This window comes from Hemitrygon akajei, chromosome 28 (genome assembly GCF_048418815.1).
Source record: "Hemitrygon akajei chromosome 28, sHemAka1.3, whole genome shotgun sequence".
Taxonomy (NCBI): domain Eukaryota; kingdom Metazoa; phylum Chordata; class Chondrichthyes; order Myliobatiformes; family Dasyatidae; genus Hemitrygon; species Hemitrygon akajei.
This window is the reverse complement of record NC_133151.1, coordinates 22189948-22216424: the sequence shown is the minus strand read 5'-3', so window position 1 is coordinate 22216424 and position 26477 is coordinate 22189948. Positions and strand designations below refer to the sequence as shown.

Below are 26477 nucleotides of genomic sequence, written 5' to 3'. Positions count from 1 at the left end.
ACTTCTGGAGCTCAGAAAAATAGAGGGCTATGTATAAGCCTAGTAATTTCTAATTAGGGACAAGGTCGACACAACTTTGTGGGCCGAAGGGCCTATATTGGGCTGTGATTTTCTATGTTTCTATTAAATAACTTTGGATTAAAATTTTGGCTTTGACAATATATTTCCGTAACGTTCTTTTTTCATAACGGGTTCAGTGATCCAGTTACAACGTTTTTTTACCCTAAATTTAAAAGATTATCCACACGAAAATATACAAAATACAAACATCAAATATTTATAAGACAAAAGAGTCAAATTAAAATGTGAATGTTACTGTCTATAACACACTCAATTCCCGTGGCTGGGGGTGTGGGGTCACTGTTCCCGGAAATGCCCCTCTGTACCCACACTGTTACAATGCACCCAATATTTCAGCAGCTCCAATAATTGACAGCTCTCTTTGCACCGCCTCCCGGGCTGTTGACACCGTCACGTGATACTGTGAAACGTGATGACGCCACAGAGGTCCCATCGTCACCGACGTCGTTTCCTGGGGAACGGTCCGGGGCTGCCGGTTAGTCCGGGATGGTGGGCACGGGGTTGTAGTAAAGTGGAGTCGGTCTCTCCTTTGGGTTTCGGCTCCACTGTGGGAATCGGCCTCTCCTCTTCCTGCCCACGGAACAGTGAGTGTCTGTCAGCGCCTCACCGCACCGGCTCTCTGCCTCAGGTACAATATTTCAACCATATTTGCACAGTTACATGGATAGGAAAGGTTGAGAGGGACACGGGCCTAATGCAGGCGGATGGGACGAGTTCAGGTCGACAACTTGGTCGGCGTGGATGAGTTTTACCGAAGGGACGGTTTCAGTTCTGTATAAATCACTGACTCTATTCTGGGCGGTTCACCCAGGGCAGGATGTACACAGTGAATGACAGGTTCCTGAGAAGGTTTAATGAACAGAGACTTTGTGGGTTTCTGCCCCCACACCTCCTCTGGCAGCTGATTTAGGATAGCAGCTGTTCTCAGTGTGAAGTATGTACCCTTCAGATCCCCTTTAATCTGTCTTTAAACAGTTTTGTACAATTCCAATGAGAGGCAGTTCTTTGGCTGATAGGGCAAGTAGAACACACAACCCTGCCTACCTGTGATGCCACATACAGGGAACTGTGTAACAATATTAGAGACACATGCACAGGTACTTTGTTGAGCAAGGCCCGGAGGGATATGAAACTAATGCAGGAAAGTAGGATTAGTATAGCTGTGCGCGATGGGGAGCATAAATGTGACGGGGCAGAGGGTCCGTTTCTATCCTGGACAACCCTGGGAACAGCAGTCCTCCACTGCAGTGGGGTTTGTTCCCTTCATTCTCAGCTGTGAGCTTGTTCCACTGAACCCCTTATCCTCTGAGGAGATATTTGCACCCCTCCTTTGTGACCAAACTGTCCGCCATCTCTCCTAATATTAGTCAGTGTTCTTCACCAAATTCCCATTTAAAAGTACTGTTACTGGTGCACAGGGAATGGGTGCATTTTGGTAGTCTTTTGAGGGGGTTGATTAACCCTAATGCATTAATACCTTTGTCCAACAAAAATCCATTGTCCTGGGTTCTGAGTGTTTTAGGTCAGTCCATCCTGAAGTTCTGTGTTCCAGGTTCCCACTGAACTTCCAGTCAGTGGTTTCTGCATGTCTATACTGACCATCGAGAATCTGTCTCCACTAACTCAGCACTTGGTCTGTCTCATGTCCTGGTGATTCAAATGCTCATCCAGATGGTCCTTAAACACCAGCCTGCACCACCCCCTCAGGCAGTGTGTTCCAGATTGTAACCAACTTCATTTTGCCAGCTGGTCCATATCCCACATCCAGATTTGCTAGCCACCTTTGCTGTCCATCATACCCCTAATCTTGGTGTCATCTGCAAACTTTCTGATCCAGTTTACCACATTCTCATCCAGATCGTTTATACAGATGGAAAACAACAATGGACCCAGCAGCGGGAAGTTAAACCAGGGCAGGATGAACACAGTAATGACAGGTTCCTGGGAAGTGTTCAGGAACAGAGACTTTGTGTGTCTTTGTCTCCACCACCTCCTCTGGCAGCTCATTTGGGATACCAGCTATTCTCTGTGTCAAATATTTACCCTTCAGATCCCCTTTAAACCACCCCCCTCTCGCCTTATAACCGTTCGCTTTAGCTGTAGACAGCCACATCACGGGAAACAGTCTCTGTCTCTCTAACATGCCTCACATAATTTTATTCACCTCCATCAACTCACCCTTCAGATTCCCTTTCAACCTCCACCCTGTCACATCAAAACTATTCCGTGCAGTTTTAGGAGGGAGAAAACTGTTCCTTCCCTGGAAGACTCTGGGGAGTGAACAGTTTCTGTCTTCCCATCCCTAGAAGATGTCCCATTGATCCATAAAACTAGCACCTTGCCCCCTGCACTCGCTGCTCCGCTACACATTCATCACTAGTATCTCTCTATATCTCCCTTCACTAAGAAGTGTCACTGGGAGTAATACAGAGCTTACTATATTTTAGTTTCTGTCTTATTTCTCTAAATTCCCTGCACAGGACCACAACCCTCCGTATCCCTATGTTGCTATTACCAACATGCACCGTCCACCACGATGTCCGGCTGCTCAACCTTCCCTTTGAAATGTCCTGCAGCTGCTCCGAGACCATCGGACCATAAGACACAGCAGCAGAATTAGGCCATTTGACCCATCCTGTCTGCTGCACCATTCTGCCAGGAATAAGAGATCATGACAGATCTCTTAACCCTCTCAAACACTCTTATTCCCCCCCCCCCCCCCACAATCGAGAACCTCCACATTCAATATACCCAATGAATTGGCCACATCCGTCTGTGGGGATGAATTCAGAGTCAGAACCAGAATCAGGTTTATTATCACCGGCAGGAGTCAGGAAATTTGTTAATTTAGCAGCAGCAGTTCAATGCAGGACATGCTAATATAGAAAGAATAAATAAATTACAGTATATATGTATATGTATATTAAGTAGATTAAAATAGTGCAAAAACAGAAATATTATAAATAATATTTAGAATACATCTACAGCAGTTTTTGGGAGTTTTAAAGTGACAAACCAAATATCGTCAAGCTCCTGATGTAATATATCTGCTGTCTTGCCTTCTTTATACTGTAGCTGCATCAATAGATCCTCAGAGATATTGACACCCAGGAACTTGAAATTGTTCACTGTCCACTTCTGATCCCTCTATGAGGATTGGTTCGTGTTCCCTCGTCTTACCCTTCCTTCAATCAGCTGTTTTGTCTCACTGACATTAAGCACAAGGTTGTTGCTGCGACACCACTCAACTAGCTGGTATATCCCACTCCTGTATGTCCAATCATCTCCAACTGAGATTCCACCAACAATGGTTGTATGCAGCATATTTATAGATTGCATTTGAGCTATATTTAGTCACATAGTCATGGGTATAGAGGGAGTGGAGCAGTTTGGCTAAGCACACATCCTTGAGGTGCATCAGGGTCAGTGTCGATCGTCAGTGAAGAGGAGATATTTGAATTTGAATTGACTATTTCTTGCATCTTTCACACACATGAGGAGTAAAAATCTACGTTATGTCTCCATCTAAATATGCAGTTGTGCAATCACAGTAATTTATAATAATTGATAATAAATAGAACAGTCAATGTACATAGAGGTTCCCTCAATTCAGCGTGAGTTAATCAGTCTGATAGCCTGGCAGAAGGAGCTGTCCAGCAGCCTGTTGGTCCTGTCTTTTATGCAGCAGTACCATTTCCTGGATGGTTGCTGCTGGAATAGATTGTGCTTGAAGTGACTCGGGTCCACAATGATCCCTCAGGCCCTTTCCTCACACCAGTCTTTGTAAATGTCCTAAATCATGGGAAATTCACAACTACAGATGCGCTGGGCTGTCCGCACCACACTCTGTAGAGTCCTGCGATTAAGGGAAGTACAGTTCCCGTACTAGGCAGTGATGCAGCCAGTTGGGATGCTCCTATTTGTGCCCCTGTAGAAAGTTGTTAGGATTTGGGTGCCGATAGCAAACTTCCTTAGTTGTCTGCGGTGAAAGAGATGCTGTTGTGCCTTTTTCACCACTCAGCAGGTACGTACAGACCACGTGAGATCCTCGGGTATGTTGATGCCGAGGAACTTAAAGCTGTTTACCCTCTCAACCCCAGATCCATTGATGTCAATAGGGATTAGCCCATCTCCATTAATCCACACAATCTCTGTGGATTATCACCAATCCGCACAGATTGTGGTCTCCCGGTTAGGAAGTCGAGGATCCATTTGCAGAGGGACCAGGTTCTGTAGTTTATTGATCAGGACTGTGGGAATGATGGTGTTAAACGCTGAGCTCTAGTCAATGAACAACATCCTGACATAGGCAGCACAGATTCACTACCCTTTTCTAAGGAGATTGCTCCTTATCTTTGTTCTAACAGTATGTCCTAGTATTCTGAGGCTGTGTTCTGTGGTCCTAGACTGCCCCACTATCGGAAACACCCTCCCCATTGTATTCCAGGCCTTTTGATATTTGTTCGGTTTCAATGAGATTCCCTCATTCTTCTGAAGTCCAGAGAGTACAGGCCCAAGTCATCAAACAATCCTTTTATTGCCAGGATAATTTTTGTGAACCTCCTCTAGACCCTCTCTTATGCGAGCTTGTAGCTTTTTAGATAAGGGGCCTAAAACAATTCACAATACTCCAAGTGTGATCAGACCAATGCCTTATAAAGTCTGAGCTGATCCTATGGTTAAATATCTTTTCCAGTGATATCCCTCCCACTAATGTAAGAGTCACCAGGGTACAGTTTCCTTTTTTGTCCCTATTGCAGTTCTTAAAAAAAAAGAAGAATATTTGTCATTTTCCACTCTTCTGTATCCTGGCCTGTAATTAAAAGAGCATCAGTTTTAAGTTTTGTTAATTTTTGTCCTTATTTTATTCCTCAAGCATCAGGTTTTTGAATCAAAGTTCAAAGTAAATTTATTATCAAAGTACGTATACATTCTACAACTTTGAGATTTGTTTCAAACAGGCTGTCGTGAAACAAAGAGAGCCAAAAGAACCCACTAATAAAATAAGACCATCAAACACCCAATGTGCAGAAAGACAAACCCTGCAAACAATAAACACAAGCAAATACTGTAGCGTATTGAACTGAAATGCTCAAAGAGAGTCTGTGCACAGATGCTTAGTTCAGTGCAGAGTGGAGAAGCGAGCTGAACCTGCTTGTCCCTGGCCTTAGGCAGAACAACCTGACCTTTTCAATCTGGCCCCGAGTCTAAGTCGTCGTCCAGACATTGGATTCAGTCGCTTTGATACGATCTGGGACCTGGTCCCCACCACCTCGATTTGGCCTGTACCTGACTTTTCCATTTCAGCCCGGAGTTTAAATCAACGGTACTTTGGGTCTTCCTCACCTTGGTTCTGCCACATCAAATTGCGTCCAAGTCGAAAGGAAAGTTATAGGCTATTTGTTTACCAGAAAAAGAAATTCGCTGGTGTCACTTTTTTACCAGAACCAGTGGAGATAACTCTATTTAACTTCACTTAACTCTCCACTGAAATGTTTCCCACAGTCTATCACTTCACTTTCAATGATTCTATATCTAATGTTCTCTATTTATTTAATTATGACTATTATTATTATTTTCTTTCTTACGTTATACAAGTTTGCACATTAGTTATTAGGCCACCCTGTTGGGTGTGGTCTTTCTGTTGTGGTTGTTGGATTTACTGAGTAAGACCGTACGACATAGCAGCAGAATTAGGTTATTTGGCCCGTCGACTCCACTCTGCCATTCAATCTTGGCTGACCCTTTTCTCTCTGTGCAGCTCCACTCCCCGGCCTTCTCCTAATAACCTATTATGCTATTCCCAATCATGAGCCTATCAAGCTCTGCCTTAAATACACCCAAGGATGTGGCCTCCACAGCAGCCTGTGGTTATAAATTGCACTAATTCACCACCCTCTGTCTAAAGAATTTCTCTGCATTTCTGTTTTGAATGGACACCCCTCTATCCTGAGGTTGTACCTTCTCGTCCTAGACTCCCCCACCATAGAAAACATCCTTTCCACATCTACTCAGTCCAGGCCTTTCAACATTCAAAATGAGATTCCCCCCATCCTTCAAAATTCCAGTGAGTACAGATCTAGAGCTATCAAATGTTCCTCGTATGATAATCATTTCTTTCCCAGAATCATCCTTGTGAACCTCTTCTGAACCCTTTCCAATGCCAGCACATATGTTTTTAGATGAGGAGCCCAGAACTCTTCACAATACTCAAGGTGAGGCCTCACCAATGCCTTATAAAGTCTCAGCATCACATCCCTGCTCTTGTATTCTAACCGCTTGATGTGAATGCTAACATTGCTTTTGCCTTCCTCACCTCCGACTCTACCTGCAAGTTATCTTTAGGTTGGTCTGCACAAAGACTCCCAAGTCCCTTTGCATCTCAGATTTTTGGATTTTCTCCCCTATTTGGAAATAGTCTGTACATTTATTTATACTACTAAAATGAACAACCATGCATTTTCCAACATTGTATTTCCTTTGCCATTGTCTTGCCAATTCTCCTAATCTGTCAAAGTACTTCTGCAGCCTACCTGTTTCCTGAACAGTACCTGCCCTTATTGTGATCTGCAAACTTGCAACAAAGCCATCTATTGCATTATTTAAATCATTTATATACAGCATAAAAAGAAATGGTCCCAACACCGACCCCTGCGGAATACCACTACTTATTGGCAGCCAACCAGAAAGGATCCTTTTATTCCCACTTGTCTGACTTGCTGCCTTCTACCAATCAGCCAATGTTCTAACCACGCCAGTAACTTTCCTGTAATACCATGGGCTATTAACCTGGTAAACAGCCTCATGTGTGGCACCTTGTCAAAGGCCTTTTTAAAGTCCAAATATATGACATCCGCTGCATCCCCTTTATCTATCCTGTGTGTAATCTCAAAGAATTCCAACAGATTCATCAGGCAAGATTTCCCCTGAAGGAAACCATGCTGACTTTGTCCTTTCTTGTCCTGTGTTTCCAATGCTCCATAACCTCATCCTTAACAATTAACTCCAGCATCTTCCCAACCACTGAGGTCAGACTAACTGGTCTATAATTTCCTTTCTGCCACCTTCCTCCTTTCTTAAAGAGTGGAGTGACATTTGCAATTTTCCAGTCCCCTGGCACCACGCCAGAGTCCAGTACGTTTTGAAAGATCATTACTAATGGCACCACGACCTCTACCGCTACCTCTGTCAGAACCCTAGGGTCCAGTTCATCTGGTCCAGGTGACTGATATACCCTCAGGTCTTTCAGCTTTTTGAGCACCTTTCCCTTATAATAATAACTGCACTCCCTTCTCTCCCCTCACACCCTTCAACATCTGGCACACGGCTAGTAACTTCCACTGATGCAAAATATTCATTTAGTTCATCTGCCATCTCCTTCCCCCCCCCCCCCCCCACCCCGTTATTATTTCTCTGGTCTGATTTTCTAGCAATCCAATATCCAGTCTTATCTCTCCTTTATGTTTTACATACTTGAAAAAGCTTAAACTATCCACTTTGATAATATTTGCTAGCTTGCTTGCATATTTAATCTTTATCCTCTTTAGGTTACTCTCTGTAAGGTGTTAGAAGCTTCCCAATCTTCTGTATTCTGACTATTTTTTTCTTTGTTTTATGCCCTCCCTTTTGGTTTGACATTAGCTTTGACTTCCTTGTCAGCCACAGTTGTACTATTTTGCCATTTGAGTATTTATTTGTTTCTGGAATACATTTATCCTGTACCTCCCTCATTTTTCTCAGTAACTCTCACCGTTGCTGCTCTGCTGCCATCTCTGCCAGCATCTCCTTCCAATTTACTTTAGCCAGCTCCTCTCTCATACCACTGTTACTACCTTTACTCCACTGAAACACTGCTATGTCAGACTGTACTCTCTCCCTGTCCAATTACAAGTTGAACTCAATGATACTGTGATCACTGCCTCCTAAGGGTTCATTACCTTAAGTTCCCTAATTGTCTCCTGTTCATTAAATAACACACAATCCAGTATAGCTGATTCCCTCGTAGGCTCAACGACAAACTGCTCTAAAAAGCCATCTCTTAGGCATTCAACAAACTCACTCTCTTGAGATCTATTTCCAACCTGATTCTCCCAAACGACCTGCATGTTGAAATCTCCAATAACATTGCCCGTTTGACATGCCTTTTCTATTTCCTGTTGTAATCTGTGGTCCACATCCAAACAACTGTTGACGGCTTGTTTATAACTGCATCAACGTCCTTTTACACTTTTACACTTGCAGTGTTTTTTAACTCTACTCACAATGATTCAACATCTTCCGATCCTATGGCACATCTTGCTACTGATTTGATACCATTTTTTACCAGCAGAGCCATACACTCCCCATTGCCTACCTTCCTGTCCCTCTGATATGTCTAAATTGGGCATTTAGCTCCCAACTATAAATACTTTTTTATCCGTGTTTCCGTGATGATCACATTATACATGACAATCTGTAATAGGGCAATAAGATTATCCACATCATTTTTTATACTCTGTGCATTGAGGTATAACACTTCAAGTATTGGATTTGCTACCCTTATTGATTCTGCATCCCTCTGCTGGCTGCAGTTGTGTCCTATCATCAGCTCGCTCTTCCTGACAGTGTGACTGCATGCTATCTTTTCTTTCTTTACCATCTGTACTATCCTGAGTCCTTTCATGCCAGTTCTCACGCCCCTGCCAAATTAGTTTACACCGTACCCAAGGGCTCTAACAAACCAGCAGTATTCCCACAAGAAAATAAATCCCAGGGTTGCGTATGATGAGAGAAATGTATTTTGATAATACATTTACTTTCAGCTTTGAACTTTGTAGTAGAGAGCCGGGTGTTGTACTGGTCTGTGTCCTCACTGGCCGGTGCTGTGCTCCGGCAGCTCAGTGTTCTTGGAATACAGTGTCAGTGTTTTTACAGAAGTGTGTCCTTATTACACAATTGATCTTGTCCACCCTGGAGCTTGGAAGATTGACTGGAGACCAGAATGATTTTTTCAGACTGTTATTGGTCACAGGATCATTCTGGGATGGTCTGGACTGTTTGACCCATCAAGTTTATACCAACTCCTGCTACGACATTTCTACAGTCCCAGTCCCTACTCTGTCCCCACAGCTCTGCAGGTTATTTCCCCTGAAGGACCTGTCTAATTCCTCTATGAACACTGGTTGTTCCCGCCACCACTCTGGTGAGTCCCATATTTCCCAAGGCAAAGTCAAGAATGTCTCCGTCCATGGTGGACCATCTACATACTGTTTCAGGAAACCTTGCTGAACACACTTAACAAATAATGCCCCATCCAAGTCTCAGGTGGTAAGGGAGTCCCAGTCACTCTGGGGAGATTATTCACTCAGCAAAGCTACTCTGTTGTTTTTACATCAGCCCATAACCTGCCGACAAATTTGTTCCTCTCTCTTACTGGCTATTTGGAGCCCTACAGTACAATCCCATCACAGTGATTGCACTCTTCTTATTCCTGAGTTCTACCCGCACTGTCTCACTGGATGAACTTGAATTTGTGACATTCTGCCTGATCAGCAGCACAGCTCCCCCAGCCTCATTCACCTCCCTCTGGACTGTCTGAATCTGAATCCTGGAATGGTTAGCTACCAGTCCTGCCCTTCTGTAATGGCTGAATCACTGTGCCATGTACTAATCCAGGCTGTAAGTACGTCTGCATTAACTGTTCCGCACCCGGCACTGATACAAACACAATTCAGCCCCTCGGTGCCACTGTGCTCATTAACTGGGCCTAACTATGCAGTGGTGTACTGGGCTAATGGCATCAACACGGGTTGAAGTCATTCTGACCCTCGGCTCTGTAATGAGTCAACCTATAGCCGGGGAAGTGACGGCACCCCTCATGTTAGTCTGTTTGCAGTAACTTTTTATTCTTACTCTTATTTCTAATATTTGTTTATCTGTGCACTTGTAGTGCTACTGAGACACTGTAATTTATCTATTTGGACTTACTTTCTGTGTTAATCCACAATCGTCAATGCCACTACTGACCTTTCACTCTTCCCATCTCCTCTCCTGAAAGAGAGCCCAATGATCCATGTAACAAAAATCCTCCGTCCTGCACCAGCTTGTGAGCCACACATATAACTGTACCACCTTTTTCTTTCTTCCCTCACTAGCAGGTCACACTGGGATTACCCCCCCCCCCCCTCCTCACCAGAGTTTCTACTTAATTTTTTCCCCAACTCCCTAAGTTCTGTTTGCAAGACTTTGTCTCTTTTGTTAGAATCAATATGGACACGGCCTCTGGCTGCTCACCCTGCCCTTTCAGAATGGCCTGTACTTGTTCAGTTACATCCTTGGCCCTGGTACCAGGGAGGTAATGTACCATCCTGCAGTCTCTGTCCTTGCCACTGATGCAACTGTCTGTGACCCCGGCTAAAGACTCCCCCGTCACTGAGGCTCACCGAGAACGCAGAACAGTACAGCACAGGAACAGGCCCTTCTTCCCATGATGTCTGCGCTGAACACGATGCCAAATGGAACTAAATCTCTTCAGCCTGCGTATAATTCATGTGCTTCAATTCTCTGAATATTCATGTGTTTATCTAAAACCCTGTTAAATGTCATTATCATATCAACTTCCACCACTCCCCATGGCAGCCCAAACCCGACCCTCACCACTCTCTGTACGGAAACAGAAATCTTACCTGCCCTGAAATCCACTTTTAAATTCTCAACCTGGCATTTTAAAGCTGTGCCCTCTCATATTTGATATTTCTACCCTGGGGAAGTGATTCTGACTGTCTACCTTGTCTACACCTCTCATAGTTTTATAAACTTCTGTCAGGTCTCCCCTCAGCCTCCTTCACTCCAGGGAAAACAGTCTGATCTTTCCTTATAACTCAAGCCCCCAGTCCAGGTAACATTCCTGTGAATCATTTCTGCGTCTTTCCAGCTTAATCACATCCTTCCTCTCGTGGTGACCAGAACTGCACAGGGTTTTGGACTATTTTCACTGCAATGTTGGAGAATGAGTGCGGATATTGCAGAGCTGTATTAAATAATAAGGGGCCTGGGTTGAGTCAAAGATAACTATTTTTGCCAGGGTTGGGGAATCAGGAACTGGAGGGCATTGGTTTAAGATGAGATTTAATAGGAACCTGAAGGGCAACTTTTCCACACACGGGCTGGTCAGTGTATGGAGTGAGCTGCCGGGGGGAGTGGTTGAGTCAGGTATGTTTAAAAAAAGTACTTGGACAGGTAGATGGGAAGGAAAAGTTTTGAAGGATATGGGCTAAGGAGGAGGATAGCCTTGTTCTTAATGTGGTGATGAGGGGGTTACAGACCACAAGCTCAGATGGGAACTTTGGTCGGCATGGACCAATTGAGCTGAAGGGCTGGTTTCTGTGCTGTGTGAATCTGACTGTAAACCCTGTTGACTTAGTTCAATCACATTAAATTTTTCTAAATGACTTGTTATTTCTTCACAGATTATAGACTCCAGTACTTGAAGTGAAGTTAACTGGACTACAGTCACCTGGATTTTATCTTCCACCCTTCTTCAACAATGGTTTTCAACTCCACTGGGACCTTTCTGCCTTTCTGTAACAGTGAGTTTTGACAGACTTCAATGTCTCTACTTTCTCTCCAGACTTCCTGTGAAACCCTCCAGTGCAGGTCGTTGGGACCTGGTAATGTTTGCATTTAGTCCCATTAGTTTCTCCATCCTGATGGGGATTGTTACACGTTATGGCACAATGTTGAAATGTCACTGTTAGATATCTCTGGGATGTTTGCTGTGTCCCCACTGTGAACACTAATTAAAATTACTGAGTTAACCTATCTGCTTTTTCCTTGTTAGTTTTAGCTTTTGTTTCATCACTGGTTCCTAGAAAAATCCTGATCCTCTTTTCTACCGCCAACCTTTGCTTCTTTTTATGCTCTTTGATTTAATATTTCCCTTGAACTCCATTGACCACAGAATGTTCTTTGCTCTCTGTGATCCCTCTGTAGAATCGGAATCAATGTCTGCTGACTGCTATGAACAGTCTCCTTAAACATCGCCACTGCTCATTACTGACCTGTCCCTGAGCATATTTACCCCATCTGCCCCAGACAACTCCACTGTCACGTCTCTGTAATTGCCTTTATTTAGGTTGAGGACACTGGTTCTGGACCCTGGTGTTCACCTTCAATCTGTGGTCTGGCATTCTCCCACATTGTGATCACTTCTTCAGGGATCCTTCAGCACAAGATCTCTCTTTATTCCCACCTCATTACACAGATTACATCTGAAATGGCCTGTTCCTGGGTAAGATCCTGCTGTAAGAAACTGTCTCTGACCACTCCACAAATTCCTCTACCACTGTACCAGTTTGATCAGCTTAATTAACACACAGACTGACGCAAACACACACAAAATACTGCAGGAACTCAGCAAAGAGTCGACATTTCGGGCTGAGAACCTTCATCAGGATTAGAAAGAAAGGGACAAAAGCCAGAATAAGGTGCTGGCGAGGGGGAGGAGGACAAGTGAGTGGGGGAGGGGGGTGGTTTGTGGAGGGATGATGATGAGAGGACCTGGGTGACAGACAGGAAAGGCAAAGAGATGAAGACAAAGGAATCCAGTAGGAGAGAACGTTGGACCATGGGATGACACAAAGGAGGTGGAGAACCAGAGAGAGTTGATGGTCAAGTCATGACGGTGCGTGAGGAGAGGTGAAGCGGGGTAAATGGCACCAGAATGGGGGAAAAGTCAGAAGGAAAATAGTAGTTTGGTGAATGTGTGGAAACAGAGGGCAGTGATTTCTGAAATTTGGAGAAATCAATATCAGAATATGAGATGTTGCTCGTCCAACCTGTAGTTGGCCTCATCGTAGCAGGAGAGGAGGCCATGGACAGAGATGTTAGTGATGGCCCTCTGCTGCGTCAGGGTCGACCATGGATATTGTACCCTCGCTCTGAAAGTCAATATCCAAGCCAGGGTAGTACGATACGTAAAGCAAGCTGTTGCCCATGCAGGGGCTCCTGCTCTCCACGCAGCTGATGAATCCAGAGCAACGGCACAGACCGATGGGGTCAGGCACCAACGGTGTCACAGGATTGCCAGTCTGCATTGAACATCGGACTGACAGGGAATCCAGCTCTGGATTGTTCCTCGGGGTTTACTCCCGAAGCCTTCCCCATGAATGGGTCGAGCCACAAGCCGGTAGAGGTTTCAGATCAGAATTTTCCTTCCACTAGATGAGCTGCCAACCGTGGGTGAAAGCCCCATCTGCCCATAGCAGTTAGTTATATGATGCCAGTAAACCCATTTAGACCCTCCCCGTCACTGGAAAGAGTTTGTTGGGCTTCGTAGCTAAGCCATATGTAAAAGCCAGGAGCTAGACTTGGTTGGCAGAGGCAATTTGAAGCAGCAATTAATAGGAAGTGACAGCTTGTCCCCATTACCACCCCACCACTGGTTAAGACAGCTGTAAGGCACCGATATGTCAGTATGTGAATGGGAAATGGAACTAGAATGCATTGCCACTGGCAGATTGTGGTTGTTGCAGCTCACAGAGCAAAGGTACTCGATGTAGAGGTACCCCAATCTGCTTCCGATTAAATCTCTCATGACAATCACATTTCCATTCTCATCTCTCTTTGATATTTCCCCTTTTGTGCTTTATCCCATCGGGAGGAACACCTGAGGATCTTGAGACCACTCCTACCCGTGTCTTCTTTCCCTCCCCTTTCACCATCACTGTCCCTACATGTAAGGTACCTATGAAAAGTATTCATGCTGCTTTAAAGTTGTCATGTTTTAATGTTATACAACTTTGAATGATAGTGGATTGAATTTGGCATTTGTTTTACCGATCAAGAGAAAAAGACTTTTGTGTCAAAGTGAAAACAGATCTCCACAAAGTGCTTTAAATTAATTACAGTTATAAAACACAAAATAATGGACTGTATAAATATTCACCCTCAAATCATCACTGGTACAGCCAAGTAGTTTTAGGAATTACATTATCAGTTAAGTGGAGGTCACTGTGTGAGTCAGTGAATATCCCTTGGAGTACAGTTAAGTCACTCATCCTGAAATGGAAAGAATATGGCAGAGCTGTAAATCTGCCAGGATTAGGCCATCCTCAAAAACTGAGTGACTGTGCAAGAAGGGGAAGAGTGAGGGAGGCCACCAAGAGACCTGTGATAACTCTAGAGAAATCACAATCTTCAGTGGCTGAGATGGGAGAGACTGTGTATACAACAACTGTTGCCCAGATGCTTCACCTGTCAGAGCTTGATGGGAGAGTGGCAAAGAGAAAGCCATTGTTGAAAAAAGCTCTCATGAAATCTCACCTGGAGTTTGCCAGAAGACTCTGATGTCAACTGGAAGAAGGTCCTATAGTCTGATGAAACAAAATTGACCATTTTGGCCATCAGATTAAACACTAAGCTTGGCGCAAGACAAACACCGCACAGCATCAAAAACACACCATCCCAGCATGGTGAGGCTGCATCATGCTGTGGGGCTGTTTCACTGCAGCAGGCCCTGAAAGGCTCATAAAAGTAGAGGGTAAAATGAATGCAGCCAAAAACAGTGAAATCTGGGAGGAAAACCTAATTCAGTCTGCAAGTGAACTGTGACTTAGGAGAAAATTTATTTTCCAGCAGGAGAATGACTGCAAGTCACAGGAATGCCTTACATGAAAAACTACACAGGAATGACTTAAAACCAAAGTTAATGTCCTGGAGTGGCCAAGTCAGAGTCCAGACCTCAATCCAATTGAGAATTTGTGGCTGGACTTGAAAAGATCTGTTCACTCATGAACCGCATGCAATCTGCCAGAGCTTCAGCAGTTTTGTAAAGAAAAATGGGGAAAATTTTCAGTGTCCAGATGTGCAAAGCGGATGGAGACCTGTCCATACAGAGCCAACGGTAATTACTGACAAAGATGCATCTAACTAATTACTAACTTAAAGAAGGTGAATACCAATGCAGTTAAATTATTTTGTTTTATATTTGCAATTAATTAGATTACTTTGTAAAGATCTGTTTTTCACTTTGACACCAGAGAGTCCATTCTGCTGATCAGTGTGGGAAAATAAAGCCAAATTAAATCCACTGTGAATCAGCCTTGCAAAACAATAAATAGGAAAACCTCCAAAGGAGACTGAATACTTTTGATGGCACTGTATTCACCCCTTCACCAGCACGTTATGAACAAATCCACTCTGCTCCTTTCCATTTTGCCGATTCTGTGTGGAACATTAAACATGTAGGAATGTCAGATTCCCAGTCCAAGTCTCTGTAACCATGTCTCTGCAATAGCTGGTAGATCAAACATATTCATCAGTACACAATATGGAACAGATGGCAACCTGCCCTTCAGTCCACAATATCTGCACCAATCATAACAGTGTTGAGACTTTATAAAGTACTGAGGAGGTCTCACTGGAGTATTGTGAGCATTTGTGGGGCCTTTATCTTAGGAAGGATGAGCTGAAACTGGATGTGTTTCAAAGGAGATTCTCAAAAATTCTCAAAATTTCTCAAAATTCTCAAAATGTCTCAAAATTTCAAAGGAGATTCTCAGAATTTCTCAAAATTTCCAGGATGAAACAGCTTGGCATATGAAGAGCGTTTGATTGCTCTGGGCCGGTACTCACTGGAATTTAGGTGAATGAGGGGTGACCTAATTGAAACCTATTGAATGGTGAAAGGCCTTGATAAAGTGGATGTGCAGAGGATGGGAGTGTCTGAGATCAGAGGACACAGCCTCAGAATAGAGAACCATCCTCGTAGAATGTGGAGATGAGGAATTTCTTTCGCCAGAGAGTGGTGAATCTGTGGAATTTGTTGCCTCGGGCAGCTGTGGAGCCAAGACTTTATGTATATTTAAGGCAGAGGTCGGTAGATTCTTGATTGGTCAGATCATGAAGGGTTACAGGGAGAAGGCAGGAGATTGGGGCTTTGAGGGAAAATGGATTAGCCATGATGAAATGACGGAGCAGATTTGATGGGCCTAATGGCCTAATTCTGATCCTGTATCTTAGAGTCTGTATCACCTCCTCAGAAACCTCAATCAGCTTTATCAAGTGTGATCTGCCTGCACAAAGCCATGCTGATTGTCCCTAAACAGGCCGTGCCTTTCCAAATGAGCATAAACCCTGTACCTCAATATCCTCCCCAGTAGCTTCTCCACCACTGAAATGAGGCTGCCTTGCCGATAGATCCCTAGATTCTTGTTATTTCCTTTCTTGATCAAAGCTGCAACATTTGCTACACTCCAGTACTGAGGGAACTCATATGTTGCAATTGAGGACACAGACAGACAGACATACTTTATTAATCCCGAGGGAAACTGGGTTTTGTTACAGTCGCACCAACCAAGAATAGTGTAGAAATATAGCAATATAAAACCATAAATAATTAAATAATAATAAGTAAATTATGCCAAATGGAAATAAGTCCAGGACCAGCGTATTGGCTCAGGGTGTCTGACACTCCGAGGGAGGAGTTGTAAGGTTTGATGGCCACAGGCAGGAATGACTTCCTATGATGCTCAGTGTTGCATCTCGGTGGAATGAGTCTCTGGCTGAATGTACTCCTGTGCCTAACCAGTACATTATGCATTGGATGGGAGACGTTGTCCAAGATGGCATGCAACTTGGACAGCATCTTCTTTTCAGATACCACCATCAGAGAGTCCAGTTCCACCCCCACAACATCACTGGCCTTACGAATGAGTTTGTTGATTCTGTTGGTGTCTGCTACCCTCAGCCTGCTGCCCCAGCACACAACAGCAAACATGATAGCACTGGCCACCACAGACTCGTGGAACATCCTCAGCATCGTCCGGTAGATGTTAAACGACCTCAGTCTCCTCAGGAAATAGAGACGGCTCTGACCTTTCTTGTAGACAGCCTCACTGTTCTTTGACCAGTCCAGTTTATTGTCATTTCGTATCCCCAGGTATTTGTAATCCTCCACCATGTCCACACTGACCCCTTGGATGGAAACGTGGGTCACCGGTGCCTTAGCCCTCCTCAGGTCCACCACCAGCTCCTTAGTGTTTTTCACATTAAGCTGCAGATGATTCTACTCGGACCATTTGACAAAGTTTCCCACCGTACACCTGTACTCCGCCTCATCTTCCTTGCTGATGCATCCAACTATGGCAGAGTCATCAGAAAACTTCTGAAGATGGCAAGACTTTGTGCAGTAGTTGAAGTCTGAGGTGTAGATGGTGAAGAGAAAGGGAGACAGGACAGTCCCCTGTGGAGCCCCAGTGCTGTTTGACCACTCTGTCTGACACAGTGTTGCAAGCGCATGTACTGTGGTCTGCCAGTCAGGTAATCAATAATCTATAACACCAGGGAAGCATCCACCTGCATCACTGTCAACTTCTCACTCAGCAGAGCAGGGCTGATGATGTTGAACACACTGGAGAAGTCAAAAACATGACCCTCACAGTGCTCGCTGGATTGTCCAGGTGGGCGTAGACACGGTTCAGCAGGTAGACAATGGCATCCTCAACTCCTAGTTGGGGCTGGTAGGCGAACTGGAGGGGGTCTAAGTGTGGCCTAACCATAGGCCAGAGCTGCCCTCGAACAAGTCTCTCCATGAAGACCCTTGGAGAGGGCCTTCTCTTTCACACTGAAGTCAGGTGGCTATCAAGATGGAGAGCCCTGGCCAAGGTTTTTGAGTTAAGAGAGCAGCTACAGAGATTTATTTCAGGAAAAAAGTCACCACTGGCAGCACACTTGACGAGGAGTGGATAGCAAAACTCGCTTATCTGTGTGACATCTTCAACCTGCTCAATGAACTCAATTTGTCACTTCAGGGGAGAATGTCAACTATTTTCGTTGGCAGATAAAGTGTCTGCTTCCAAAGCCAAATGGGGACTGTGGGGACGGCAAGTGGACAGGGGCATATTTGACATGTTCCCAACATGAGCTGGGATTTTGGAAGAAACTGAGGCTGCAACGTCCTTCTCACAGCTGGTGCGCAATCACCTATCTTCACTGTCGACAGAATTCGAGCATTACTTCCCAACCGCAAATGACCTAAGACGTGCAAAGGAATGGGTCCATGACTTATTTATGAATGTCTCCGGTGAATCATCCATGTCAGCGCGGGAAGATCAACTCCTCGAGCTTGCAAATGACGGTGGGCTGAAAAATATGTTTGACATAACATCTCTGCCGGCATTCTGGATCAAAGTCAAGGCTGAATATCCTGAGATAGCCATGAAAGCACTGAAAACGTTGCTTCCGTTTCCAACATTATATCTCTGTGAAGCGGGGTTTTCTTCAACGAATGCAACAAAAACTAAATTGCGGAATAGACTGGATATAAGGAGCAAACACGAGGAAATCTGCAGATGCTGGAAATTCAAACAACACACACAAAATGCTGGTAGAACACAGCAGGCCAGGCAGTTTCTGTAAGGAGAAGCACTGTCGACGTTTCGGGCCGAGACCCTTTGTCAGGACATAAGGAACCCCCTTTGAGTATTGCTGTCTCCCATCACACCTCGATGAGACCGCCTTATTGCAGGGAAACAAGCCTGGGCTCTTACTGATTCACCAATATTGGTGTGTTGCAATGATTTTATATGTTCATACGAGGAAAATATGTGCTGTGTGTTTAATATCCAAATGTTACTTAACATGTTATGATGCTATTGACTTATAAGTGCCCTATAATTGACTTATCACTATATGCATGGGAGGAAAATATGCACTGTGTGTTTAATATTAAATTCTTTAGATAAACCCTTTTAGAAACAAAATTGAGTGTATTAATTAGCCACTTATAAGTGACTTATAGTTTCACCTATATTCTGGTATATATTAAGAAACCCTCCCCTCGCCAACCGGTCCGCAAGAATATTGTCAATATTGAATGGGTCCGCGGTGCAAAAAAAGTTGGGGACCGCGACATAGATCCTTGTCAAATCCCCAGCAATCTGCTCACTTGCTTCTTTCACTATTGTAGGATATTTGCCTTCAGTTCTTGGAGTCTTATCCATCTTATTGCTTTTCGGACGTCCCAGCACAGCCTGCTCCTTAATCTCAACACGTTTCTGCACATTAGCATGTCTCGCTCTGTTTTCACTGACATTCAATTCCTTCTCCTCGGTAAATATTGACACAATGTACTCATTTAGTACCTCAGCCATTTGGTCTGATTTCAACCACATCATTCCTCCTTTAATCTTGAGTGGACCTTTCCAGTCTCTAGTTATCCCTGTTTAACTAATATAAATCAAAAGGCCTTGGGATTATCTTTGATCCCACTGCACAAGGACAGCTTGAGGCCCCATTTGACCTTTCCTATCACCTGCTTTAGCATTTCCCCGCTATCTTTATATTCCAAAGATACCCAGTCTGATTTTAGCTGCTTAAACCTTCCATATCCTTCTGACTATATTCAGGATCTCTCCATTCATCCAAAGTTCCCTTGCCTTACCATCCTTGTCCTTAATTCTTACAGGAACATGCTGATCCTGAACTCAGATCTACTGGTCTTTAAACAACTCCCACATGTCAGATGTGGACTTGTCTGACAGTGGCTGCTCCCAATCAATGCCCCTTGGCTTCTGTCTTACTCATAACTAACGAACAAAATAAATTGTGATCGTCAGCTGGCCTGGCTCGTTTCCCTGAACTAATTCCCGTCTGTTCTCGCCTCTGGTGGGGCTCTGTACATAATGTTTCAAACACTCCTCGGAATCGCTGAAGAAATCTTGAGCATCTAAGCATTGAGCAAGATGCAGTCAATTCTAGGGAAGATAAAGTCTCCCACTATGACAGTTCTGTTCTGCATCTCTCCATAAACATAAACCTCTGTGTTCCTCCACCTCCCAGTGGCTATTGCGGGCCAATACTATAATCCATTCCGTGTGACTGTAGATTGCCTCTGTAAGTGAGCCCTCCAGTTTGCTGTGACATTCCCAGTGTGGTAACCTCTGCATCTTATAACCCCCCTACCCCCCACTCACATGTAAAACAATGAAACCTAGAGATGTTGAGCTGCCAGCCCTGAACGTCCAACAACATAATTGCTATCGATGCAATGCTCCTCAGACAGGATGAAGAGGTCAATACTCCCCAATGCCATTAGGCTTTACAATTCAACCGCCAGGAGTAAGATATGTTAAAGTGCCGGGGTTGATTGTATTAATGTATTTAAGTAAACTACTTAAGAACTTTTTAAAAGCTATTATTAATGCTTTTTGAGAGAGTGATTCAGATGCATATCATATTTTTACTGAGTTAAGTATTGTATGTAATTAGTTTTGCTACAACAAGTGTATGGGACATTGGAAAAAATGTTGAATTTCCCCATGGGGATGAATAAAGTATCTATCTATCTATCTATCTACTCCTAATGTTGAAATAAACTTATTTCAGCCCATCAATCCCACCATGTTTATTGGCCTGCCATTAGCTCCCGTTCTTTTCAGACTGTCTTGTTATACATACATTCTCCCACTAGTTACTCCAGTTCAAACTCTGCCAAGTGACACCATCAAACCTCCCGGTGAGGATATTGGTTCCCCTCCGGTTCAGATGGAAATGGTCTTGTTTGCCCCGGTCTCCCACCTGACTGGAAGGGAGCCCATTGATCCGTAAATCTGAAGACCTCCCTCCTGCATCAGTTCCTCAGCAGCAATTGTTTTCTCACCACAGCAGCACAAGGTTTGGGCCACAATTCCGTAATTACAATCCTGGAAGTCCTGCTTTTTAACCTATTTCCCGAAAATCACTGTGTAGGACCTCATACCTGCTCGTTTAAACCCTTCCATGTAGCACGAAGAAAGCTCCCGTAAACATATTGGCTCCCCTCCTTGGACCCGTCTCACCTTTCCCTCGGGACCTCAATGATCCTCGTACCTAAAGCCCCCACCCACCTCACTCTAGCTCCTCAACCACCTCTTTACCTGGCCTTAGAAGGCGCCAAAGCATGGTCTGTATATCCTTATATCTGCCTATGTATCCTGTTCCTTTATGTGACCGGACTTTCATTTCCCTCGCGACCCAGAGGAACAATTGTTCTGATGAATTAACCCTCTCATCACTGGAAGTGACTGCACCCTCGCCCACCAACTGCTGTGTGTGAGGACGCTCGCACTGGTCATGGGGCCGGGGAGGGACAGAATGAGGTCCTCGGGGATTTGCGGAATGGAAAAGCACTTCCTATAATTTAAAGCAGGGGAATCAGCTGTTACGTACCCGTGACACGTGACAGTGGTTGAAGCTATACTGGACTTGAGGTAATGGTCTTGTGATGGAGTGACGTCATTTTCCCGCCAGTAGAGGTCATGTGACAGTTTTTTTTTTACGGGGTATATAAGGAGTACCCCTCCCTGTGAGGATGGGCAGTTCGTGGCTGGATTTGCCACGTTGACTTCATGCCACTGCGTGATTTAATGTTATGACGCAGTTTCGTTGGAAGATGTAGTTTTATTTAATGCCTGAAGTTTAAAGGGTCATTGCCAGTAGTTTCTTTATAATACTGCTAGTTGAGAATCAGTGGGGAGTGAAGATCGGAGTTCGGGAGTTAAAAGATCGAGGAGAATCGATTTCGACAGTGAAACAGGTTCGACCTTGTTTGATCCTTATTCGGAAGGAATTCGTTGACTGTTCTCGTGTTAATCCCTGTGAAATAGCAGAAAGGATTGGGAACAGTTCTGTAAAGGAAAGGTCAGTGCCTTTAAGCCGTTTAGTTACTTAAATTCTTCGTGGGAAAAGTTCTATTTGGGAACCGAAACAACACGACTTGAAAGAGAATTTAAATCGTCTTAAAAAGTCTCTCCCTTAAATGGACTAAGAATTTTGAACTTTTGCAATATCGCTTTAAGAACTGTTTAAACTGCCGCACAGCAGCTGATTTCCGGTTACGTTAGTGATTTGTTTACTTTTGGGGAATTGGTTTCCGTGTTTAATAAGCGTGTTATTTGTTATAAAAACCCCTGCCTATCTCATATATTTATTGTTGCTTGAATCCGTAACACGGCAAATTTTCAGAAATCCTCCAGTCTGTACGTGGTGTGTGAGGGAGTTTCTTTTCCGCTGGAGCGCTTTGTGTCGGATAGACCGTTGGAAATTGGCGGGTGTGGTAAAGTGAAGGCGGAGCTGGACAATGAGAGGCCGCTCTCGGCTCTGTCCGTCACTCTGACTGTCTCCTCCCCTCCCCGCCTGTCTCTCTGCGCGTTTCTCGGGCAGGTCGGGGCGTTGTGTATAAAAGGAGACAGCAGCAGTCGGTTTGTCAGTGAGCAGCGACCTGAGTGAAGCAGCATCATGTCTGGCAGAGGGAAAGGAGGCAAAGGACTGGGCAAAGGCGGAGCTAAGCGGCACCGTAAAGTGCTCCGTGATAACATCCAGGGCATCACCAAACCGGCCATCCGCCGTCTGGCTCGCCGTGGCGGCGTCAAGCGGATCTCAGGTCTGATCTACGAGGAGACCCGCGGGGTACTGAAGGTTTTCCTGGAGAATGTGATCCGGGATGCGGTCACCTACACTGAACACGCCAAGCGCAAGACGGTCACTGCCATGGATGTGGTGTACGCTCTGAAACGCCAGGGCCGCACTCTCTATGGCTTCGGCGGCTGAAAAACTCCCACTTCCTCCCGAGAACACAAAGGCTCTTCTAAGAGCCACCCACCGCCTCACAGAGGGAGCCGTGTCCACAACCTTTTAATTATTTTTTGCCGATATATTAATCTGGTTCCATTTGAAATAGATTAATCATTCCGCTTGAAATATATATAGCTGTGATTGTACCTTTCCAGGCGGTGATTACCGTAAATGCTGAATGCATTTATATCGATCTTAATCATTCTGTCCATCTCGGACAGAAATCAGTCCACTCGTTTAGAGAATCGATTCCGTAATCATGCATTCAAATCTTAACTGAGGGAATTGGATATTAAATGAAACTGAAAATCCATGATCCGTGATAGAATTAATTGTAAATAAAAAGTTATCAAGCACCATCGCTGGGTGCTCTGAACTTGGCGGGTGGTTTCAAATTGATCGGGCGCCAATCACAGTGCATTCCGATTGGATGAAGTCCGACCGCCAGTTAACAATTCCCCATTTTGTCGTAAATTGTTATTCGCCGCCAGCCTGCATGAAATTAGTCAACCAATCGCAGCCACGAGATCTTTAATAGACAGTTGCTGTTCAGCCAATCATAAGCGGTGGGACGGCCCTTCTCATCTGTATAAAAGCCTGTTCTGGAGCCCGTTTCGTCTATCTTGTTCGTGTATTTCAGCCTGTGTTCTCACTCCTGAAGCAGAATGGCCCGCACCAAGCAGACAGCGCGCAAATCGACTGGCGGAAAAGCTCCTCGCAAACAGTTGGCGACCAAAGCGGCGCGGAAGAGCGCTCCTGCCACCGGCGGAGTGAAGAAGCCTCATCGCTACCGGCCCGGCACCGTGGCTCTGAGGGAGATCCGGCGCTACCAGAAATCCACCGAGCTGCTCATCCGCAAACTTCCCTTCCAGCGCCTGGTGCGGGAGATCGCTCAGGACTTCAAAACCGATCTGCGTTTCCAGAGCTCGGCCGTCATGGCCCTGCAGGAGGCAAGTGAGGCTTACCTGGTCGGGCTCTTTGAGGACACTAACCTGTGCGCCATCCACGCCAAGCGAGTCACCATTATGCCCAAGGACATCCAGTTGGCCCGCCGCATCCGCGGGGAGCGCGCCTAAGCCCAGCCTACACACCGAACACCAGAAACGGCTCTTTTAAGAGCCACTACCACGGCAAAGGAAAGGGCTGTAGCTTGCTGATCATTATTGTAGTAGCGACCTGCCTTCCCGATCGGTTTTGCAGTAATTGACCCCGAGCATCAGTTCTGTGCAGACAGGGTAATTCAGCGAGGGACAGGAGATAATAGACAATGGACAGTAGGTGCAGGAGTAGGCCATTCGGCCCTTCTAGCCAGCTCCGCCATTCACTGTGATCATGGCTTATCATACACAATCAGTACCCCGTTCCTGCCCTCTCCCCATATCCCGTGACCCCGCTATCTATAAGAGCTCTATCTCACTCTCTCTTGAATGCATCCAGAGATTAACGCGCTTCCCTCCCTGTCAGGGTCTCATCTGGCCCTTCACTTCTCCCACAAACCTGTCATGTACAGCTGGTGCGGCTGTTACCGTTTTGTTTGCTTTGGACATGGGGATACGTTCGTGCCCGCTGTGCTTGGAGTGGGAGCATGCCGACGCGAGGGGTACAGTGGGGGATTTCGGGGGGCGGTGACTATCAGGAAATAGTGATTTTTTAAATTAGATTTCTCTCTTTTACATTTTTGATATTGGTGTTTTGTGTAAATTAACTATGTAGTTTTGTAGCTGGCACCCGCATGAAGGTCAGTCGGCAATGCCACCGGGTAGTTTATCACATATCCTCCCGCTGCAGTCCGTCCCCAGAGACGGATCCCTCTCTCAACACGCCCCCTCCCCTCTCGCGTAGGTTTCATCAGTTCCCAATCAACTCAGCTGAATCTCCGCTGGTGTCAATGTCTCAGTCACTCTCTTCCGGATCGGAGAAGGAATTGGGCCTGAAACTGCCCACATCCCATATCTCCCAATCTCAGCTCGGGCATCCACGTCTCATTTCAGACACTGAGACGGCACGGCCGCACCAAATGTCAGAGGTACCGGTAATCTCGGGTTCCATGTGAGATGTTCCCCCGGAAAACTCAATCGGACCCGGCGCGGGAATCACAACACTCTGAATCAGTTCTTTTCTGAGATGTGGGTGGCTCTGAGAAGAGCCGTTGGGTTCAGATACACACAAATGGTGTATTCTCAATTCACTTTTTGACTGCTGTCTTCTTGGGTTTCGCGGATTTCGACTTCGGCTTCTTGGCCGCCTTCGTCTTCGGGGCTGCGGCTTTCTTGGGGCTCTTGGGCTTCGGCGCCGCTTTCTTAGCTGCTGGTTTCTTAGCCGCTGGTTTCTTAGCTGCCGCTTTTTTAGCCGCGGGTTTCTTACCTCCCGCTTTCTTAGCCGCGGGTTTCTTACCTCCCACTTTCTTAGCCGCTGGTTTCTTACCTCCCGCTTTTTTAGCCGCTGGTTTCTTGACGCCAAGCTTCTTGCTGGGAGATTTCTTTGACGCTGGCTTGTTCGCTTTCTTCACCACCTTCACGGCAGTTTTTCCTTTACCGGATTTAAAGGATCCCGAAACACCCGAGCCCTTGGCCTGAACCAAGGAGCCGCTTTCCACTTTCCTCTTGATGCTCATCTTGATCTGGGGGCGACGTTTCACCACATCGACACCGCTGTCGGCCAGAGCCTTAATGATGGCCGCACCGGACATACCCTTCCTATCGCGACAACCCGCCACGATCTTATCGATCTGTTCGCCCAGCGAGGGACCGGTTGGTTTGCTCCGGGCAGCCGCCTTCTTCTTGGGAGTCGTCTTTGCGGCGGCGGGTGCGGCTGGAGGAGCCGTTTCGGCGGGTGCTGTCTCGGTCATGTCGGCGACTCTGATAAATCCTTCTCACAATCAGAACTGAATGAGAAATGAAGCGAAAGGCGGCGGCACAGAGCAATTTAAAGGCAGCGAGCGGACGGGGCGGAGACATCCTGCTTTCAGCTCCCGGCAGCTTCATTTTTCTGTGTTTCTCTCTCCTCAAAAACTCGCCGATTCCAATTCAAATCGGACGCTGCGGAGACTCGGACTAGTCCCTGTCCGTCACTGAGGCCGGAATGTTCGCTGGAAAGAAAGTTTAATCGGGATTAAAGGCAGCACTTTCTATTTTAACCCGTTTCCTTACTGCATTGTCCGCGTTCTCTCTCACAATCGTTGACCTGTTCTCTGCTTTATGGCTGAAATATTTAATCTAATTAAAACTTTGCGGTTAATTTCCTCTTCGGGACTGAGCTGGGGAGTGGGGCGCTTCCGTAACAGAAAAATCTTTTCATTCTCTACAGGAGGCGCTGAGAAATACTACGATGTGTTCGGACCCACAAACACAGTGACACTGGTCTGAGCCGCCGCTCCTTTAACTCACTCTCTCTGACACAATACACACTCAATGCTGGCGGAAATCAGCAAGTCAGGCAGCATCAATGGTGGGACTAAACAGTCGACATTTTGGGCTGAGACCCTTCATCAGGACTCTGGTGGGAGATGCTGCCTGACTTGCTGGGTTCCTCCAGCATTTTGTCCGCGTTGTTCGCGATTCCCAGAATCTCTTGGCGTTCTCATGACACAATGTTCACATCTGCACCTTTATCGCATTGTACTGCTGTCAAAATAAAATGACAGATTCCTTGTCATATAACACGGTGATAAATGATTCTGATTCCAAGGAATAAGGACAACGGACATTGTCTGACCAACCGCTCTGACTAACTGAGAACCTCAGGTCCGGGAAACATCCTTGGAAATCTTTTCTACACTCTCCCCAGTTTAACCCCGTTTCCTATAA

At 45.5% G+C, this 26477-nt stretch overlaps 3 protein-coding genes and 1 long non-coding RNA gene across 4 annotated transcripts; 3 read left to right on the top strand and 1 right to left on the bottom strand.

Annotated features, from left to right (window-relative positions):
* Positions 1 to 536: 536 nt before the first annotated feature.
* Positions 537 to 20645, top strand: LOC140717780 (uncharacterized). Its single transcript, XR_012096606.1, has 3 exons — positions 537 to 709; positions 11529 to 11648; positions 17000 to 20645. It is a non-coding gene; the product is annotated as an uncharacterized lncRNA (long non-coding RNA).
* A 1690-nt stretch (positions 20646 to 22335) lies between these two features.
* On the top strand, positions 22336 to 22803 carry LOC140717533 (histone H4). Its single transcript, XM_073031107.1, has one exon. It carries the CDS (start codon positions 22336 to 22338, stop codon positions 22645 to 22647), a length of 312 nt encoding a protein of 103 aa, XP_072887208.1. The 3' UTR covers positions 22648 to 22803.
* A 489-nt stretch (positions 22804 to 23292) lies between these two features.
* On the top strand, positions 23293 to 23792 carry LOC140717531 (histone H3). Its single transcript, XM_073031106.1, has one exon. It carries the CDS (start codon positions 23337 to 23339, stop codon positions 23745 to 23747), a length of 411 nt encoding a protein of 136 aa, XP_072887207.1. The 5' UTR covers positions 23293 to 23336; the 3' UTR covers positions 23748 to 23792.
* A 1018-nt stretch (positions 23793 to 24810) lies between these two features.
* On the bottom strand, positions 24811 to 25782 carry LOC140717530 (histone H1-like). The gene has a single exon (XM_073031105.1). The coding sequence runs from the start codon at positions 25517 to 25519 to the stop codon at positions 24857 to 24859; it is 663 nt and encodes a 220-aa protein (XP_072887206.1). The 5' UTR covers positions 25520 to 25782; the 3' UTR covers positions 24811 to 24856.
* Positions 25783 to 26477: the final 695 nt, after the last annotated feature.